The sequence below is a fragment of the Nymphalis io genome, chromosome 15, assembly GCF_905147045.1.
Source record: "Nymphalis io chromosome 15, ilAglIoxx1.1, whole genome shotgun sequence".
NCBI lineage: Eukaryota > Metazoa > Arthropoda > Insecta > Lepidoptera > Nymphalidae > Nymphalis > Nymphalis io.
Window position 1 is genome coordinate 1,144,735 of NC_065902.1, and position 21,961 is coordinate 1,166,695.

The window sequence follows — 21,961 nt, forward strand, 5'->3', positions numbered from 1 at the left end:
TAGGCGAACAAGCAAATAGACCACCTGATGGTGAGTGACAACGCCCTTAGACATTGGCTTTGTAAGAAATGTTAACCATCGCTTATATCGTCAATGCGCCACCAACTTTGGGACCTAAGATGTTATATCCCTTGCCCAGACCCCCAGGTCCTGTATTAACAGTTTTGGTTCGATTATTATTAGTATAATTTTGATTTTTATGTCAAGAAAATCTCAAAATCAACTCGTAGTTTAGAAGTTCCAACATCACCACTCGTATGGCTCGGATAGTAACCATATGTAAGGATAAGAGCGATAAGTGTTGACTCTCTTATAAATCAAAACTATTTATAGTTTTATTAAAATCCACGCAGTAGTATGTATATTTTATATGTAACAATTCCTTTATAATATCGCATTCTTGAGTATGTTTCAATATACCTTATGTAAGTTTATTTATTGATAAATATGATTTAATGATACAATATAATCTTTTATAATTATTTATATTATAATTATTTTAATGCATTCCTCCAATCTTTTTTTATATTATAAAAAGAAAGATATTTTTTAGTTCGTCTAAGTTCGTGTACCGCCCTTCTAAAATTTAAAATATCGAATTTATAATAGATAAATAAATATTACTCGCGGGCGAAGACATAAAATCAGTTAATTATGAATTCTTATATACAAAGCAGGATAAATGTTGAGCGATTGTCATTTATTGACTCATTGTAAATTTCAATAATTAGTTACGGGAATGCGTTATTATTATCAACTGTATTATTAAAATCTTATTATATAAAAAAATATATATTTATGTTTCACGGTTAAAACGATTGATACGAAGAAGAACGAATACGAACAGCTAATCCGATTTTGAAGAAAAACATTACATGCCAGCTAGTTCCCTGGTAAAATTGATATTATTTTAACAGCCGATATATCATTTTATAAACAAACTGACCTCCAGCTATAATGTGTAAAGAGAAGTACAGTTTGCCTTCTTTTTAGAACTGTAGGGCGATGTTATATACCTTCCTTGTAACCGGTCTATATAACACAAAATGTTTCCTTTTCTGCTATCTTTTCTTTCCTAGAAATATGCTCGTTTAATCATACCGACTATTATTATATATAACTACATCGCCTCAATACAACCATAGCTTGATGTTTATTTTAAACCTTTCTCAATAAATGGGCTATCTAACGCGAAAAGGTTTTTTCTCAAATCGGACCTGCAGTTACTCAGATTAGCGCGTTTAAACAAACTCTTCAGCTATTATAGTATTAGTATGGATTAAAATAAAATTTTGAAGATAAATATTTTAATAGTCCAATATTGCATGAAATCCATGGTTCTTAATAACGATGCCAGAGCCAGATACAGGGACACGTGCCTGCGCACGCGCTTGCAATCAATCCACTTATAGCACGTTATGTCACCCTGCATTTATATTGTTTGTATTATTGATATTGATACGCCAAGAGTTATTGCTAATTTATTAAGACCTACACCACGGCGAATAAAACGTGCGAATTTGTTTCGTAGACGTTGTACATTACACAGACAACATTAAGTACCGAACCATTGGAAAATGTCTTCTTTAACCGAAGAGGTCGACTTGTTGTTTTCCAGTCATAAATTTTTGTACGTATATTGTTATCTTACGAATCGTTTACTAAATGAACTATGAATTGCATGAATGCATTAATCCATAAAGAAATGTTCATGTCCCACGCTGGGCTAAGGTTTATTTTCATCTCGAGGAGGTTTTGGAGCGTATTTCATGGCGCAGGTCCCAAGCGGATTGTTGGATACACATGGGGCATTTAAATCCATCACATGCAGGTTTTCTCAGTATGTTTTTCTTCGCCCCGAGCACATTACTATTATATAGACATAATTCGGCGGTGTTTTCCCGGGGGCTTGAACCCGCAACCTTCTGTTGACATGTGATGTGTTCTAATCACTGGGCCATCTCGGTTCTTATATATTACATATATTTACTCAGTTATTGGAAACGAATTACTATTATTCTTATATTCATTTGATACAAAAGCTATAGCCTTGGGTTACCCACGGTTCGAAATTGCGACTATCATCGCTAGGCGGTATGTATATCGATTATATATATGTATATATAATATATCGTTGATTTGGTGGAATTAAGTTAAATATACCTATAATTCAATAATGGCCATCATGGCTCGACCGATCATTTTAACACCCACAATTGTAAAAATACTTGGGAATAGTCAAAATTTTGTATACCGTTTACCAATGGTCACGCACATGTGCACACAAAAACACAAACATGTAGGCACAGCATCAACAACACGTACATCGATGCAGGTAGAACAGAAATTATTGTGTGACGTATCGGCTCGTAAAGCATCACAGATTGTATCTTATAGATTGAATCTCAGTTAGATGTAACATAACAATGGCCCGAGATTCTCGTTATAATCGTATTAATTTTGAAACACTGTTGATTAATTACAAAGTTGTAAACAAAGTTGCATTTATATGCAATCACTATTAAGATTAATGTCAATATTAATATTAATTTACGAAGGCATTTTTTATTATTTAAATTCTTTGAACGTACAATTAAATAGTAACGAAATGTTATGTCAATTATAATGACAGACACGTTGAAATGTAACCCATTTACGAGTATGGTAGTACGTAGTAGAGTTTATCATAAGGATTTTTTTTGGACTAATATATGAGTATAATGGATGGAATATGGAATAATAATTGATCCATCTTTTGGCAAATGTTCGCCACCGTCCATAGCCATAAATATTACATTGCCAATGTGCCACCAACCTTGGGAACAAACATGTTATGTCCCTCGTGCCTGTAGTTACACTGGCTCACTCGTCCTTCAAAACGGAACAGCAATACTGAATACTGCTGTTTTGCGATAAAATATCTTATGAGTAGGTGGTACCAATCCAGCCAAAGTTGCACAAAACCCTACAACCAAGTAAATTACATCATAAAGATATTGTTTTACAGGGAAAACTACTGATATATGGTCGTCAACAAAACCAATGTCAATATATCGTCTTATTAGAGTTGAATAAAGTATGTTATCCCTTTAAAAGTACGTCTTGTGTCCTGGCCGGTAACCCGTCCTAGGCAAAAACTGAGTAGCTCCGGTCCAACGTTACAGTGTAAACAACAACAACAATCTATTATTAATAACTCACTGTCGCCGCGACTTGATTCGCGTTCGTCATAAACGACTAGACTATGTTTCAACACAGTCATATATTGAATCATGTTGTGTCCTTTCGACAAGGAAGGTCGACTCTTGTTGTCAACAATCTATTAGGGGTAAGGCGAACTCGTGTGCCGTCTCGGCAAACGGCATGACGCTCTCCTATGCCGCCAGACCCCCGCAAACTCTGTCTATCCGCCGCAACTCACTACACCCTATCATTAGAATAATTAGACAAATGTATTTCATTAACGAACGGTGATGCGTACATTTTTTTAAAATATATTTTTACTGTTAGATAAATATAAATTTTGAATACTTTCAATGATTAATATCAAATTAATTACTAATAATTCTATTTTCTCCTCAATAGCTTTTAAGAGGTCAGAATCGAATTTACGATTTTCACATAGCGACTCGCATACCGTTGAGCTATCGGGACTAAGTATAGACTTAACATTCACAAGCAATTGAAAAACATTTTCTACTCCTGTTTATTTTACGTGCAGATGTTATATATTCGTTTTAAACGTTCCATTTCAAGCTATTCGATCTTTAAGCGTTTCTTTTTGTTAACCGAATGTGTCGCAGAAAGGAGAATAATGCATTGATATTGTTGTGTTTGCATCGTAATATGGACATGTTATTATAAACACGTCTGGGAGACGGTTGCTAATTATATATACATATATGAAATGAACTTATTGTTCGTATGTTTGTCCTCTATGCGTTTCAAAACTATACGGCCGATTGCTATAAAGATCGTGACTTGTTCTGCTAACGCTCGAGAACTTTCCTGCTCTAGAAAAATAAGATTTATTTCTTTTCATATCCACCCTCTATCTGACCCTTGTACCCGTGCGTAAACGGGACAGATAGCTGATTTAATAACATATATTTTAGAAACTATGAAGTACAATTTGTTTTTCGTCTTTCCGTAACGAGTTGTTATTGTAAAATACACGTTCCGTTCAATTAAATATTGGCATGTAATGAGTGTGTAATTGTTTATATAACGCAAAATAGAATGCGAATAACATATTAAGGTGTTACGTGCGCCGCCGACAGTGTGACGTCACGTGTTAGACGCATACAATTGATGCAACGATTGGTGTTCAATATACATATGTATCCATGAACACGGACTTGATATTCCTATTCCTGTGTAGACTTGATGTGAAGCGGTTAATGACGTCGACAACGAGATTGTTATATAACCGAGAACCATTTGTCTGACTTTAAGGTATGTTAGACAAAGGACCCCATGGAAATTATGTTAATACATTCGCGAAAACTTTTCGAAACCCTTGACCTTTCTTAACTTTTTTTTTTATATAAACATTGTCTTGAAGTTCAGTTTTTGTTGATTTCTTAAGAGTCGAAATGAAGAGAATCACGTTGTAAAATATATACTGAGATTTTTTAAAAGAAACATTTTACCTCATAAGATCATTGTGTGCCTAATACAATTTAATTAATAAAAAAAATATATATTATATGTAATAAATAATTTGTTTCTAGTTTGTAAAATATTTAAAATATTATTTAGTTGATAACTAATATCAGTTATGAAATGTAAACTATTTCAATGACAATATTAAAAGCATTACGTTTAGAAACGATGTATGAGACGTACGTCGTATTATATTCGCCCTGTGTGTTGTTTTCCCTCCGGTCTAGAATTCTGTATGTATTTAAAAATACATCTTATATTTATTATTAAATTTAGAATTCCTACCTACTTGGTGATAGGGCTTCGTGCAAGCCCGTCTGTTTAGCTATCTCCTACTCATCACATTCTACCGCCAAACAGCAATACTTAGTATTGTTGTGTTTCGGTTTAAAGATGTAACTACGGGCACAAAGGACGACATCTTAATTACTAAGGTTGGTGGCGCATTGGTGTTATAAGCAATGGTTAATACTTCATACAGCCGCCAATGTGGTGTTGACCACATTGGCTGACCATAAGGTGGCCCATTTTTTTTTTTTTTTATAGAATAGGAAGGCGGACGAGCATATGGGCCACCTGATGGTAAGTGGTCACCAACGCTCTTAGACATTGGCATTGTAAGAAATGTCAACCATCGCTTACATATCCAATGCGCCACCAACCTTGGGAAGTAAGATGTTATGTCCCTTGTGCCTGTAATTACACTGGCTAACTCACCCTTCAAACCGGAACACAACAATATCAAGTATTGCTGTATTTGCCAGTCCAGCTACTGTTTATTTATACAAAATTTATAACTAAATAATGTCTAGGTTGTCTAGTTGTTTCTCTAAAGTTTCTTCCCCAAAAGACATACGTTAATACGTCTGATTGATATTTGTTTAATCACTTTTTATAATTTAATAAAAACTTATTTTTATTGATAATTATGAAATAGCGACCGAATTTTCTGAAAAATCTCACAATAGAAATCGCAGTAATAATATTTTTTCTTTTCTTTATTCTACAGGCAGTCATAGAGCACGGGTCAAAGCTGTCCGTGGAACTGGCCAGTGGATACCTCGCGAGGTGCGACACCAACACAAAATCGAGGAACTCGCTCATACAATTAGGACTTAGGCTTGGTAAGCGAAATTAATATTTAAAAAAAATGGTAATTTACCTAAGTTGTTATCGTCTCATCTGATATAGGCCGCCTGATTTCTTTAAAAGTATCCACAAAAGTCCTCAAAGTCCTACCAACAGTGTTTGGTAGGATTTCGAGGTAGGACCTTGTGCAAGACCGTCTGGGTAGACACAACCAACTTATTAGTAATTTTACGACCAAATAGCAATAATAATTATTGCTCATTTGAAATGGTACTGGGTACTATACTGGTGGTAGAGCTTTGTGCAAGCTCGTCTGGGTAGGTACCACCCACTCATCAGATATTCTACCGCAAAACAGCAGTACTTGGTATTGTTGTGTTCCGGTTTGAAGGGTGAGTGAGTCAGTGTAATTACAGGCACAAGGGACATAACATCTTAGTTCCCAAGGTTGGTGGCGCATTAGTGATGTAAGCGATGGTTAAAATTTCTTGCAATGCCAATGTCTAAGGGCGTTTGGTGACCACTTACCATCAGGTGGCCCATATGCTCGTCCGCCTTCCTATTCTATAAAAAAAAAGGCAAGTAATAAGGGAGTAGTAAGGTGGTAATAGTTACCATCAGGTGATTCATTGGTCCATATTACTGTTACAGTTAATAAATATTAAAAGACAACTCAGATGACTGTTAGAATCAATACTATAATTATCGACAGGTGGTTTCCTTAACGAGGCCGGTTGGTACGCGGACGCACAGCGTGTGCTCCTGCGCTGCAGGGACCTGTGCCAGGTGCAGCCGCAGACCACGCACTACAAACGACTTACACTGGAATGCTGCCACAGGTAAAAACTAATAAATGACGCAACACTCGTTCCTTAAATATTTCCTTGTTTTTTGATCAAAAAAGTGTGTACACGATCTTTCTAATTTCAGACTCCTTAACACACAATCGGCATATTGCTGTTTCCCGGCAGCGGCGGAGACGTACGCGTTAGCTCTCAAACTACTGGGCTTGCCCGACGACGCCGCTGCCAAACTACCCGACGGACCCATCGCGATCGCCGAAACGTGTTCTAAAGCCCTACAGACTGACGATGAAGAACAGAATAGGTCCGCTTATACGAACATAATTACATGTGGCGAAGTACAATTTGAATTTTAGACCATAATTTTAAATAATTCAGCTAAAGAAAGACAATGTAATTTTAAATACTCATATTTACACAAACAATAATAAAAGGTGGTGATATATTTGTAGGAGATTGGATCCGTGCCCCGAGGAGTGGTGTGGGGGCGGCGGCGGCGGCGGCTGCGGCGCGTGGGGCATGTCGGCGCTGCTGGCGCGGCTGTGCAAGGAGTTCAGCGCGCTGTTCTTCGTGCGCTGCGACTACAGCGCCGCGCACGCCTGGAGCATGCGCGCGCTCTCGCTGCTCACGCCGCACACGCCCGCCAAGTCAGTGCACGCGCGACGCCGCGTCGACAGCCTCAGAGATATTGGACTACCTTCAACGTACCGATTTCGGGTGGTGTATTTCAGAATAACGATCGAGGTGCTCCGGGCATGTGGTAAGGCGTGCGTAGTGAAGCGCCGCTTCTCCGAGGCGGGCCTGCTGGTGCGGCAGGGCGTGGCGCTGGCCCGCGCCGCCTTCGGCCCCGCCCACCCGCGCTACGCCGCCGCGCTGCTCGACTACGGGTTTTACTTGCTCAACATAGACTCCATCACGCACAGCGTCGCCGTCTACGAGGTACAGTCCTCTACCAAACTGTCTCACACATAAACAGTACATATAGTGCAATATTGTTACTTGATTATTAATGCTATACTATTAAATAAACGTATCTAACTTGTTTATAATTTTATATTTTTCTGAAATAATTGAATCTGGCATCGAAGGACCGAGGTCCCTAATAAAAAGGGCCAAATAAATCACAATGAAATGTCTCCTTCCACCCGCTACCAGGAGGCACTGAGCACATTGCGGCGCGTGTTCGGCCGCAGCAGCCTGCACGTGGCGACGGCGCAGGAGGACCTGGCCTACGCGCTGTACGTGCTGGAGTACTCGTCCGGGCGGTTCTACAAGGCGCGCGACCACGCGGAGCGAGCCATACGCATCATAGAGGTACGGCGCCGCCGCCGACGAACCGACGCGTCGGCGGTCGTTGCGGTTAATAAACGAGGCACACACAGATTTTGGAACGACCGGTGCTTTGAAGTAAAATAAAAACAAAAAAAAAATATTGGGTGAAAATACAATTAAATAATAATGTATTTCAATTATCCTACGACGAACGATGACTTCATGGTCCGCAAGTGATTTACCCCTGAGGTGATACCGTACCAGTAAATGTCTTTCGATCGAGCAGAACGTCCGTGTGCTGCACTGACAACAGTATCGAACTCAATCAAGTTGTTTCAAAATTATATACGTTAGAATAATCGATATATATCACCTTCCAGAACCTCGTGCCTCCCGATCACCTCCTGCTGGCGTCTGCGAAACGTGTGAAGGCGCTGATCTTAGAAGAAATAGCGCTCGACACACCTGCGGGACAGGACATGCGAGGTAGACAATCGCATACTTATATAAGATAGATAATTACATAATCAGCCGACAACCAACAATATTTAGTATTGTTGTGTTCCGATTTGAAGGATGAGTGGTCCAGTGTAATTACAGGCACATGAGACATTACATCTTCATTCCCAAGGTTGGTGGAGTATGGACGATGTAAGGAATGGTTAATATCTCTTCCAGCTCCAATCGCCTTCGTCTTCCTATTTTATAAAAAAAAAACAAATTGAAATACTTGAACTTTTATACTACACCATTCGTAAAGTATGTTTATATTATATAAAAAGTATTCCTATCAAGTATATATAATACATATTTGAAATTCCACATAATTCAAGTTCAACAAGTCTCTAGTACAAGGTAAATATTCACAATATGTTTGTATGTTCATACATAATGATTATGAAGATAAAATATTGTAATCTTTGTATATTTTGTATTTTCAAACACGTTTGGACGTTGCCACGTTTAATGTCAACAAATGTTTATTCAATCGGGTATTGGTTTATTCATAAATCGAACTAATGAAGGTTACGTTACGTCACATTTTTACCCAGAACCAAGCCTGCTAGAAGAATCTGAATCGCTGCACAAAGCAGCACTAGAGCTGAGTATGATGGCGTTCGGCGAGAAGAACGTCCAGACCGCCAAGCACTACGGCAACCTAGGCAGACTCTATCAGAGCATGCAGAAGTTCCAGGTTTGTAAGGGGACATATTTCTATTATCATTGAGCTAGTACTTGGCCAGTCATTTGATACGTAAACTTATTCAAGAATCGGTTGTCACTAAAATTCTGTTTGCATTTAATAGTATTAACTCTGCTAAATGGAATCAGAACCACTATAAATTGTCTAGTTTAGTCTAGACTAGTCTGGGCTAAATGGCGTGCTCTGACTGGAGCCTAGCCCAGCAGTTGACGAACTATGACGACTGTAAAAATAACATAACGATCGTGTCCCAGGACGCAGAGACGATGCACTTGAAGGCGATAGCGATCAAGGAGGAGCTGCTGGGGGCGGAGGACTACGAGGTGGGGCTCAGTGTCGGCCATCTCGCCTCGCTCTACAACTATCACATGAACATGCATCGCGCGGCCGAGAAGCTCTACCTGCGGTCCATCTCCATCAGTACGTGCTGCATATTACTAACTATATATCAATATATATATTATACATAAGGTTGACTTCAACTTCTTCATTCATTTTTAACCTTATTTTTTATTATATATTGCCTAAACGTATATTTCTTGTAATAGAGCTCAACTAAATATGTACACGGTCTCCTAGGTCTGAAGCTGTTCGGCGAGCGCTACTCCGGCCTGGAGTACGACTACCGCGGCCTGGTGCACGTGTTCACGCAGCTCAAGCGACACGACCGCGCGCACCACTACAACGCGCTGCTGCAGCACTGGCACGGTCAGCGCGAACGCACACGCACGCACACACACACACGCACGCACACATACACGCACACACACGCGCACACACACGCGCACACACACACACACGCTCGCGCGCACATACACACATACACCTGACGTGACACCGATAAGCTCCTTAGCAAGACGATATATAACTCATCTACTCCCGGTAGTGGTAGAACTTCCAGGCCCATCTGTGTGTGTCCCACCCGCTCAAAAGTTATTCTACCGTCTAACATAAATACATTGTATTAATGTTTCGCTTCGCTGAGCGAGTGAATTATTCTAATTACACACGAGCCACAGGAGGCACAAGGAATATATAATTTTTTTATCATTGACGGTGTAAAGAAAGCAAATGCCTTTTTCTATTCAACCTAGAAATATGTGATAAATGAAAAAAAATCGATAAGAGATATTTCTTTAGTACCGTACTCTAAAAGAAAACAAGTTTTGGTCCTTGGAAGAACTTTAGTTTATTGTCCTCCTCACTTCTATTAGTCAACAATCTTTAAGTTGGAATAAAGGCGTATAAGATTATGAGTAATTCTTCTAAAAAGAGCGTTATAAAAAAAACTTTTACTTATAGTATGATCTTTTCCAGATCTCAGAGAGCAGTCGAAGGCGGAGCAGCAGCCGGCGCTGGGCGACGAGCAGGTGTTGCCGCTGGAACAGCTGCAAGCCAAGTTCTTCGCAGACAACGACTGAGCGCCGCCGTCCGCCGACTGCCGGACTCTACTGCCATTGAGTAGCTTCGCGCTCGCTTGCGATTGTCTCTCGAGTTACTTTTGGGGAGATTGTCACCTTATCCGAACGAGAAACGCCTTCCGCAATATAAATAATTATAAATATAATCATCTTTCAATCAATTAGAATCATCGAATCATTTATTTAATAAAATTTTCTTTTGCTTATTTAATCTAAATCCTCTTCGTTTTCATGAACGTAAGAGAGTGCGAAGCTCGTTAAATATTAGTATAATCTGAGAGCGTGTCGTAATGTTGCAGCTTGTATCGTATCTGTAATTTCCTTTTTTTAATAGTATTTTGTAAATATAATCGTTTCAATATTAACTAAATAAATAGAATTAAGTCAATCAGTCAATAGCACAGGAACCTTTATTTATACGGATATTTTGAATTTACATAAATAGTTTTATGTTTGTCTTCTTGTATGTAATTCTTGTATGTGTTCCCTACAATCAACGGAAGTTGCACATATTGTTAGAATGTTCAAATAATGAGGTAAAACATAGGTCAGAGTAGGTCGTCGCAGAACGATATTATTGTTTGAAATGTTAGTATCGATTTGCACAAATTAATTTAAAATTTAAGTATTTATAATGAGATTATAATAATAATATTGTATATCATTATATCCAATTTGATGTAGAAATTGTCATATTTGATAGTATGCTAGACAATATAGAAGCGTTTGTTTAGAACAGACTACATGTACTAAATTATTATATAGACTTCATATGTGATTAATAATTACTGTATTTATATATAATATAACAATGATATACAGTAAATAAACAATTTCCACCCGACCAGTTTGATATTTGTATTAATCATAAAGTTATAAGTCAGATTGTGACGAAATCGTTAAGCGTACTTATGTTACAATCCAAAAAATGCAGTTTGATATAAAAGTTGAAAGAATATTCGTATTTAAGAGTAAGCAGGTCAACAGCGATTTAAGGATACAACATTTTTGCCGTTTTTACTTTCCTCAGACGTTTGTGACAACATTCTCGACATAATAAAGTAACTCGATAGATGATAGCGATCGCCTTGAGCTTATGTTCCTCATTTAAGTGATTTTTGTTTATATTATACAAAAAAAAACGTGTAAAAATTATAAGTATACGTCTTTTCGCTTTAAGGATTAATTTTTAAGATACTCTATCATGTGCAATGATTTTTGTGACAGTGTCTGTAAATATTAATTACGTTTACTCGCCAGTGAATTCAAATACCCAGTTAGCACTATTGTCATATCTTATTTCATTGGTACTTAATATTAATGAAAAATGTTCTAAATGCATTAAATGGCTGTAAAAATAATATTGTAAGAGTACATTGGACACTGACGTGATTATGGCTGCATTACATACGATATGGATGGATTATTAGAAAGTATGTTTATTTTGTGGGTAATAATTAAATGATATCCCCATTTTTATAAATTTTAGATATTCATATATTCGTTCAATAGAATGCACGCCGTAAGAATGAAATGGTCCAATCGTTATTTTCATACACACGCAGCTTGTCATATTTTGCAAGTATTTTTATGAAATTTTACATACAATGACAGACGAAGCATATTATGACATTAGACAATTTGTAATTACCTTATTAATTAAAAGAAATAAAAATAATAAATAACACATAATAACAAATTGTCTAGACATATCTAAGGATGTTAGCACACATTTAATGTATGGCTGTTAAGTACGTAAGGCGTGCGAATAAATAAGTTCTATGACAAAGTAACTTTCATTGCACTTTCCCAAGCCAATATTCACCTTCTATCATTTAATTCACTATTTTTGTATAAAAGCAAAAAAAAATGTTGCTAGTAGTAATAAATAAAACCATCTTCAAAGGAAATAAATATTTATTTTTTAAACGATAATAAATTAAAGCTTTAGTCACACTGGGAGGGACATTCGGACAATAAAAATTTGGAATGCTTTCATTAATTAAATAAATTCTTCCTTAATATTTCGGTACAACAACATTTTAATATATTTATCTATTTTGAAAACTATATAAATATTAAAAGGCACATCAATAAAGCCTACTCGTATTCTCTACATTTATGAACAAGTATTACAACACTAAAGCTGTGTTGGTATTCGATAATTTTATTTTTACTCTATACCAATTATTGTGCTTAAAGCAATAAAATATTCGAGAACATTCTTCCACTACGCATCAAACATTAATTACAGAATACAATAATAATATCAAAGTGATAAAAATATCAAAATCGAGATACAATCTGAAGAGTAAACGCGACACAACATTTAGAACCTTAATCTCACAAACTATAAACTGATGCTGCACACAAATCTTCTAAACTCTTCTCGTTGCGAGCGTCTTCTACGCCGGGCCGAGGAGGGCCACAAGGGCCCTCTTGTAGTCGCCGGAGGTCTCGCCCTGCTGCGGCCGCACAGACGAGCGTTAGCGGGAGTGTGCACCCGACAGATAGAACATGCGAAGAGAGAAACGCGGCGCGGTTAGTATGCGTGGACGATATGAAAAGTGTGTTATTCAATCATTCTGAGTTGAACTCGTGCCAATTATTTGACAGCAGAAAAAATTAGCAGGTCGAATTTATTCCATGCTTAACTTAAATTATCCTATATCATTAATTCTTAATATTTAATTAAACAAAGTTTTATAATCTTTAAAATAATTAAATAAGGTCCTATAATAAAAAATGTAATTACATTAATCAAATTAAAATATCAAATACCTCCTAATTCCAGTCACCAATTGAAGCGATAAAGAAACATTCATAATCAAAACACATTACGATTGAGAAAAATTATCAAAAACACAACATCGCATGAAAATCGAATGAAATAAAAAAATATAAATATTGATTAAATAAAAATATGTAATTTATTTTATGCACAGCATATGTAATGTGCTTTAATCGGCGGTGCAAAGGCTGAAGCGTTGGTGCACTGAAGCTGGCAATAATTTTGTTTTTCGTAAAAAAATAGACATTGAAATTTAATATTCGAAATTCAATTATTGTATAAAATATATAATTCTAAAAGTTTTGCCAACATCGATATTAAGTAACTTGTATAGCCAATGTCATACCATTATTTGATATTGGCCATACTATGATTCACACATTCATTAGTCATTTATGACCGAATGTGTAATACGGTCAAATAATATTACAAATGGAGTTTTTCGTAAATCTTTTTTATAAAAAAAAAACATATGTAAGTAAGACTATCAGACGCAACAGATTTCGGCTCAATATGGTTCGACCGAGCCGGCAAACCACTGACCGCTATGTCGCTCTCCAGCGTCTTGTCGTAGAGGCGCTCGTACTCGCGCTTGATGGCGGCGAGGTCGAGCTCGGCGCGCGTGGCCACGACGCGCACCAGCACCTTGTCGTCGGTGCCGCCGCCCTGCATGGCGCTCCGCAGCCTCTGCGCGAACCACGCCGGCGCGTTCTCAACGCACTCCACTGAAAAGGAGACCGAGTTGGAGGAGACGCGCACGTACCCGCACTTCGCTCTCCAGCGTCTTGTCGTAGAGGCGCTCGTACTCGCGCTTGACGGCGCCGAGGTCGGTCTCGGCGCGGCTCACTATGATGCGGATGAGAGTGCGGTCGTCGGTGCCGAGCCCCTGCATGGCGGCCCGCAGGCGGGTCGCGAACCACGCCGCCGAATTCTCTACGCACTCGACTGCAATTCGTTTGTTAGTACGCAGAAGGAGAAGGCTTTTATTGAGAGATAACGATTTTAGATATCCGATTTCGGTAACGCCTAGCCTCACCAAATCGCTTGCGCTCAAGCAAATATAGTCTTTAAGTACTTAATAGTAAGGTCGATGTTTGTGTAATAGATGTCCATGTCAGAACCAACAAAAATCGAAATTCGAATACCGAATCGCAAAATTCGCGCTATCCTTTTTTTTCGCTTTATTCCCATTGATTAGAAAGAGAGAAAGCGACTTTCATAGGACGCAACAATCAGTTTGCGTTTGGATACCATACATTCGTTTGGTGATATCCAATGATTTTATATGTCGATTTGAAATCTTTTAGTTGTATCATAGAAAGATCGTTGACGTTTGGTTCAGCTAGATCGATTTTTGAAATCGGATTTTTAGTTTTTGAAATCGATACGAATCGATTTGTGTTTGAAATCGGATTTTGAATTCGTTTTGACACCTAGGCTAGTATAACAAACCGTAGTGGCGCTTAGTAGGATATTGAAAATATTATTTTAAAAGTATACTCCATTAGATTAGATAACTTTGCGCGTTTTGATGTTCTTGCTACTCGTGTCCCTACAATAAATTGCACTGAGCAGTTTGTGTCTCAATTATTGTTAACTTCGTTCGGAGACGTCTGCGTATGAGTCACTATCACTAATCACGTTGATGAAGCGATTGACTCATTTGTCTTTTCTTGGACTACAAAATTGTTGCTAACCGAAATACATTAATGTCCCAGTTACCTTTAAAAGATACGATTCGATTTACGTTTATGTTTGGTAGAAGTGTCTAAGAGGCGAGGCTATGTGACGTAAAAACTTAAAGGAAGGATTTCAATGACACATTATTCGGAACTCAAAAACGATCGTTTCTCCATGTACAATAACGATTCGTTAAAAATAGAACTGATATAGACTAGTAACAGCCTTATTTTCAAACTTGGGTTTGTAAATAATTATCCTTATATTCTTATTTTAATAGATAAGGAAAACCTTTAAAAATAATTATATTATATATATTTGAATATTAAGCTACAAGCCGACTCAGTAGTCTGAGACCTTGCTGTTTAACTTCGTAAGTTATTAATTCGACCGTGACCTCTGGACAATTGTTATATTTGGACGGACAATTTTATAGTGTTGTCGCATCATAAAATATACTGGAAACGATAAAATTAAAATCGAACTATGGCAGTTAAGATATTTAACTATTGCGATTAAGCCGAACTTAAGCAACATGGTTTGTCTGTAAATCTAAAAAACTAATATCTAAAAGGTTGTTAATCTAAAGGTATACACACCGATAGCGGAAAGCGCCTCTTTCAGTTCGCCGTCGATCTCCGCCTTGATGGCCTGCTCGATGGTGCGACCCGATATATTCTTGTACTCCTCGAATATCAGACGAAGCTGTGCGAAGCTCTCGTGCGCTAGGATCTACATATTCGATCAAGTTTAAATCTTCACACATTTATTTATTGGAAATTAAAGTTTTTGTTTAATAAAATAATCCTATCTATATGAACGTGGTTTATCAATTAAGATAAGGACAAGGTACAAGTCTGATTTCTCTCTTTTTGTCATAATTGATTTGACATTCGAGAAAAGACCGCATTGTTTAACTTATCAGCTTCAAAACAATATTTTAGGTGAGCAGAGCAGGCACAGATTTAAAATGAATACAATTAATAACAAATCCAAGTGATTGATTAAGTCCTGCAAGTCCAACCCTGGTGAAGTAACAAACCTTGTTGAATATCTCCTCGTCCGTGCCCCACTTGGCCTCCCCCGCGTCGTACAGCTGCTGCGCGGCCTCGGCCGCCCGCGCGGCGTCCACCGCCGCCTCCTCGTCCCGCGCGCCCTGCCGGACCGACTAGCTCATACGTGCTACCGGCTCTTCACGCCTCGGATGAGCGGTTAAGACCAATTTTGCGACTCAGGTGAACAATGATAAGAATTTAGGTAATATTTTAACCGATTTTTACACGACTTCCCAAAAAAAGAGCGTAATGTTTTCAGGGTTCGTGTATGTATGTGGGTTTCACTATTACACCACAACTTTGAAATGCCTGAACAGATTTTACAATATAGATTTCAAATTGAAGGCAATTGAAGGTTTTTTTTTATAGAATACATTGGCATTGTAAGAAATTTTAATCATCGCTTACATCGCCAATGCGCCACCAACCTTCGGACCTAAGATGTTATGTCCCTTGTGTCTGTAATTACACTGGCACTCGCCCTTCTAACCGGAACACAACAATACCAAGTACTGATGTTTTGCGGTACAATATCTGATGGTGATGGGTGGTACCTACCCAGACAAGCTACGCAATGATGAACACTGCATTCCAAACTATATCATTTACTGACTAAATTTTACTTTTTAGTTCGTTTTTTAAAATATCATATATAACATTGTCATTACAAAAAATAAAATTAAAAAATCTACAAAGTAGTGGTTTAATATTTTCGATGCTGGCAATTGTAGACAGGACGCGGAAAACAAATAAAAGGGGAATTTGTGAATGTTTGTAACATTACTCTAATATGTTTTATCTCAATTGGTCGTATAAGAGACTTTTCCTTATATAAAAATTAGGGTCATTTAAAAGTTCGGTGAAAGTTTGGTCGTCGTTCATCCGAGGCGGTAGATTATGTCGTGCGAAAGCGAAAGTAAAGATTGTGACAAGCCATTATTTGTTCTTCATTAAAGAACTTCATTATAGAAAAATAATGTTAATGTTTTTTTTTTTGGCGAGAATAGAGCATATACCATGCTTTGAGTTCCCAGTGAGCAAAATAAACTTTATTCATCATAAATTACAAGCAAAACTATCAAAAATTTATTATCTCTCTAATTTCGTGTATAACAATAAAAAAATTTAATCTTACCGTTTTCGAATTCAAAATAATCTTACTTTATGTAAAGTTTCTTAAAATATTATTCAGTGCAGTACAAATAAAACAACATTCGATTTTATAGTATTTGTTCAGGTGAAACCATAAATATTAAAAAAAAACTCACTGCAAAACACACACATAATTATTTCTTTTTCGAGCTTTATTTTTACAAATCATTTTTTTGACAAATCTTTTTTAGAGACAGTGGAGCCATAAATATGAAACATTTTTTAATACTAACAATGGTGATTCTTATAGAAATTTGAATATTATATTTTCTGTTCGTCATAGAACCTGCGATCGCTCAACGCTCAATCAGTCAAGTCAGTGTTTATGAACAACAAATATTATAAAATTTAAGAACTATCAAATCATCATCAGATATTTCTGAAGGTCAACTTTGAAATTTTTTCACGACACTCAAGCAAAAAGGCAAATTACGTTACTATTAGTGCAAAGAAAAACAAACGGCACAAGCATATGTGTTAATCAGTTAGTAACATCCATCATCGGGATTGTTATTTTCAGGGTTTAAGAATATGTACTGTTTACAATTAATAAATTCTTCGCAGGACCTTCGGAATTCAGTTTTTGTAAAGAAAAACTAATATAATAAAAAATTATCCTAAAATCACATATTAATGAGTAGCTAATATAAAGGTTTTTATAATCTGTGAATAATATGAAAAAGGCAACTTACAGTAACGATGAGAGTCAAGAGACGTCTGAAGTCACCTGAAGTTTCTGAGCACATGTGTTCTGCTAACGGTCGGTTGTAGACTGCAAAACACATAAGAAATGTTTAACTGCATTATAACTTAAGCGTCTGTGTAACTGACTTTCCATAGAGCTATGAGAATAAGGACTGCTCTAGCAGAAGTATGAACGGGGATATTGTTATATTTGTATTCAAACTGATGTATTTTATTTCAGAAAATATAACTTTCTATAAACGTTAAATGCATATGATCATATAAGACAAATTTTTCATATCAATATCATTTATACCATATACACGAGAATGTCTTACGTTTCTCATAAGTATCCACAATTTCGGCGATCTCTGGTTTGGTGCGCGTGCACAAGATCTCAACGAGGACTTGTTCATCTGTCCCCAGGCCATCCATGCAGTTGTTTAGTTCGCGGCAGAGGTATTCAGCAGGGGGCAGCATGAGGGCAATTATTACATCTTCAAAATGACCGCCCAGTTCTGATTTAAGATCTTCAATGATATCCTAGTGATGATTTATACAATGAGTTTTAATGCTGACATCAAAAAATTAGATCTTAAAATTAAACATAATATCACGAATTGAATGACTCAACAGTTTTTGTCAAGTCATTAAAGACGTATAGACAAATTGTATCAAGGACTATAAATATAAGCATATCACATAGCTAATCAGCAAACTATTTGAGCTGGTTTGAAAGTTGGAATTGTGCTGCATGGTAATTTATATAATTATAAAATTATAAAGATATAATATGAATTTATTCTTCGCTATGTATGATCAATTGGAATCACAGTAGACAAAGATAAATAAATCTTACAGATTTACAAATATATCTGCTATATAATAAAAATAATAATAATAATATCCTCGGACAATTTTCACACACGGCCATCTGATCCCAAATTAAGCTTGCACAGAGCTCATACTATGGAAACCAGACAACTGATATACTACATATACTATTTTTCTTTTGTAAATACATACTTATATAGATAATAACACCCAGACTCAGGACAAACAGACATGTTCATGCACACAAATATCTGTCCTGGGTGGGAATCGAACCCACAACCTTCGGGGTGAAAGGCAAGCATCTACCAACCACGCCAACCGGTTCGTCATCGGCTATATTATGTACTACAAACAGTTTTTAATTAAAATATCTTTACATAATGATTCCACTTATCTATTATTATATCGAATATAATTTTACTTAGAAAACACCTTTTTTTTTTTTTTATATAGAATAGGAAGGTGGACGAGCATATGGGCCACCTGATGGTAAGTGGTCACCAAACGCCCTTAGACATTGGCATTGTAAGAAATGTCAACCATCGCTTATAGCCAATGCGCCACCAACCTTGGGAACTAAGATTTTATGTCCCTTGTGCCTGTAATTACACTGGCTCACTCACCCTTCAAACCGGAACACAACAATATCAAGTATTGCTGTTTTGCGGTAGAATATCTGATGAGTGGGTGGTACCTACCCAGACGAGCTTGCACAAAGCCCTACCACCAGTAATTTTTTTATGTATCTACATTGTATTTCGATCTCAACCAACGATAACATCTCAATTCAAGATCAAAGATGTTTATTCATGTTAACTCCTTCAGTTATTCGAGTTGTCTATAATGATATAGGCAAGGCCCTCCTACTAGTGACTACTGATTTATTCCAATATTTCTTTTTCCATAAAATCTAATCGAAATCCTTTTCGAAATTCAATTCTTTTCTTTTTGAAATTCAATTCAATAAAGAAGCTTTATATATGCTTATTCACTGTCAAATTAGAAATTAGCATCGGTTTAAAAAGACATACTCTGACCTGTAAGTAAACCTTTACTGGTGGTAGGGCTTTGTGCAAGCTCGTCTGGGTAGGTACCACCCACTCATCAGATATTCTACCGCAAAACAGCAGTACTTGGTATTGTTGTGTTCCGGTTTGAAGGGTGAGTGAGCCAGTGTAATTACAGGCACAAGGGACATAAAATCTTAGTTCCCAAGGTTGGTGGCGTATTGGATATGTAAGCGATGGTTGACATTTCTTACAATGCCAATGTCTAAGGGCGTTGGTGACCACTTACCATCAGGTGGTCCATATGCTCGTCCGCCTTCCTTTTCTATAAAAAAAAAAGAAAGAAACTCATAAATTGTATCACCTTTTGCCCACAAGCAATTCATTACATTTTTTTAAATATTTAGCCAAGGAGGCATTTGTAACACTTTTTGGGATTCATCTTTAGGATCCCTCAAGCGCTTACATAACTAAAATACTTATATTTTTTGTCGATTAAATTAACAGAATTAATGATAAACTAGCTATTGTCGATGATATAAATATATGCTCATAGCACAATAGAAGACAACAATTTAGTTTGTTTTGTAAGTAATCAATTACAATCATCACACTATTGTGTACTGTGTTATGTAAAGGTGTTTTTGCATTATGACTCATATAACTGGCAACTAGTTTCCTTTAAGAATTTAAAAAATAAACTCGCCTTAAGTTATACATGGTAATTAATACTTTTAATATTGTATATATGAACTATATGAACATTTATAATTTAAAATAATAATAAAAACATTATTCGAGCAGTGCTATATTTTTGTAATATAAGAAATACTAACCCTTCCATATTCATGTGTGAAAGCTTGAGCAATGGCTTGCCGTTGGATGTTTGAACGAGTGGTCAAGATGTCAATGATTGTTTGCTCGTCTGTACCTAAACCCTTCATGGCACCTCTCAATGTAGCCGCATCTTCAGCTGCATTGAAGTTGGCAACGCCAACAACAGTAGGCTCACGCTAAGACAAAGTTCAGCTATTAAGTATAACTAAAGATAAAAGTCCCACAGCTGGGATAAGGTTTAGGAAGGCAAATGCAGATGTCGTAACAGTTTTACTCTTCACTGCAAAGTGTTTGCGAAATTATCAACAAAAGCACATTGAAATCCAGAGGTGATCCTGGGTTTGAATATACAACCTTCAGTTAAAATTGTAGTACTGAACTCTGAATCTGAAAGAGTCCTAATAATTAAAAGTTCACATATTGCATATAAATTAGACTTGTAATTAATAGTATATTTTGCTTCTAACTGAATATTCAACCTGGTATGGCCATTACCACTTATTACACTTTCTAAAACAAGCAATGTTTATTTAGCATAAATAAAAGTAACATTAATTTCCTGTTTTTTCGAACTCTTGAATTTAAACCTTTTTTGTATTTGGCCGAATGTAAAAAATTGACCAAATTCACTGACAAATACCAATTAATAACTGAATATTCGTTGTTACTCTAATATAAATCAAATTTATGATATTTATTTAATTTTTTTTATATATCTTCTGTAATAATAATACTTATTATTATTTACACATTAGGAACATTCAATTTGTGTGTTTAAGAAAAGAACGGAAATACATAAATCTTACATGTTTGTAAATAGACATCTAGAATGAAAAACAAATGCTATTGCTAAAAACTCGTATCCCATTACAAAAATCTCAATCAAATTCACTAATCAAATAAAAAATACTCAATATAAATCATGTAATATTTTGCTATATATAAAATAAATAAGATTATAATTTAACTTAATAATAATACTACTGTACTTTAAATTTTAATCATCTATTAAAAATAGAAGAAGCGATGTTATTAATTCACAAAGTTTAATACTCATGAATTCCTAATTGTTTTATGAATCAATAGTTAGTCTGTTTGCCGCGGGAAAAAATACGGTCAATGCCATCGTTCACGCCCTAAGCTTAATGAGCCCTGATGTCATCAGGAACCGCCCTTTAAACTGTACTACAGGGCAAATAATATAAAACTATACTTACAATTGGAGACATATTTATGTTAAAGAAGCGATGTAAGACCAACGCTAAAACTACTGAGTTTGTAGTTTGATAACTAGTACTTGTTTTTTGACAAATGTCGACTTTCTCACAAAAACCAGAAAAACTAGCACAGAAACAAATTGTATCACCGTACACCACTTTCTGTCTAAAAATTTAACACAATTGACAACTCCACTCAGTAAGTCAGTGTCTCGGTACTCAGTCAACTCTCAAGCACGTCATCAGATAA

At 36.4% G+C, this 21,961-nt stretch overlaps 2 protein-coding genes across 6 annotated transcripts in view; one reads left to right on the plus strand and one right to left on the minus strand.

The window, feature by feature from the left end:
- The window catches only part of LOC126774047 (amyloid protein-binding protein 2), a 62,878-nt gene extending 50,635 nt beyond the window's left edge, over nucleotides 1-12,243 (plus strand). The window contains exons 3-13 of the mRNA XM_050495367.1: nucleotides 5,675-5,789; nucleotides 6,467-6,593; nucleotides 6,685-6,861; nucleotides 7,010-7,204; nucleotides 7,289-7,496; nucleotides 7,713-7,871; nucleotides 8,210-8,315; nucleotides 8,882-9,024; nucleotides 9,288-9,453; nucleotides 9,613-9,741; nucleotides 10,351-12,243. Of these exons, the coding sequence (XP_050351324.1) occupies nucleotides 5,675-5,789; nucleotides 6,467-6,593; nucleotides 6,685-6,861; nucleotides 7,010-7,204; nucleotides 7,289-7,496; nucleotides 7,713-7,871; nucleotides 8,210-8,315; nucleotides 8,882-9,024; nucleotides 9,288-9,453; nucleotides 9,613-9,741; nucleotides 10,351-10,454 (1,629 nt within the window). The 3' untranslated portion in view covers nucleotides 10,455-12,243. The remainder of the gene's footprint in view (nucleotides 1-5,674; nucleotides 5,790-6,466; nucleotides 6,594-6,684; nucleotides 6,862-7,009; nucleotides 7,205-7,288; nucleotides 7,497-7,712; nucleotides 7,872-8,209; nucleotides 8,316-8,881; nucleotides 9,025-9,287; nucleotides 9,454-9,612; nucleotides 9,742-10,350) is intronic.
- Nucleotides 12,244-12,353: 110 nt separating this feature from the next.
- LOC126774056 (annexin B10) lies at nucleotides 12,354-21,916 on the minus strand. Of its 5 annotated transcripts, none has more exons than XM_050495387.1 (8): nucleotides 21,712-21,916; nucleotides 20,494-20,670; nucleotides 18,155-18,359; nucleotides 17,825-17,904; nucleotides 15,968-16,093; nucleotides 15,525-15,657; nucleotides 13,789-13,970; nucleotides 12,354-12,919 (listed from the first exon to the last, which is right to left on the minus strand). In XM_050495387.1, exons 1-8 carry the CDS (start codon nucleotides 21,721-21,723, stop codon nucleotides 12,860-12,862), a joined length of 975 nt encoding a protein of 324 aa, XP_050351344.1. In that variant the 5' UTR covers nucleotides 21,724-21,916; the 3' UTR covers nucleotides 12,354-12,859. The 5 variants fall into 5 exon arrangements, with proteins under 5 accessions (XP_050351344.1, XP_050351346.1, XP_050351345.1 ...); XM_050495389.1 differs by having other exon boundaries at nucleotides 12,354-12,916; nucleotides 21,712-21,915; XM_050495388.1 differs by lacking the exon at nucleotides 13,789-13,970 and adding an exon at nucleotides 14,009-14,190 and having other exon boundaries at nucleotides 12,354-12,916; nucleotides 21,712-21,915.
- Nucleotides 21,917-21,961: the final 45 nt, after the last annotated feature.

What these genes read in the sequence shown, in the direction of transcription:
- LOC126774056 (XM_050495387.1), bottom strand. An exon ending in TCACACATGAATATGGAAGG is followed by an intron (nt 18,360 to 20,493) that starts GTTAGTATTTCT and finishes AATCATCACTAG; the next exon opens with GATATCATTGAAGATCTTAA. An exon ending in TCTTGACTCTCATCGTTACT is followed by an intron (nt 16,094 to 17,824) that starts GTAAGTTGCCTT and finishes CGTATGAGCTAG; the next exon opens with TCGGTCCGGCAGGGCGCGCG.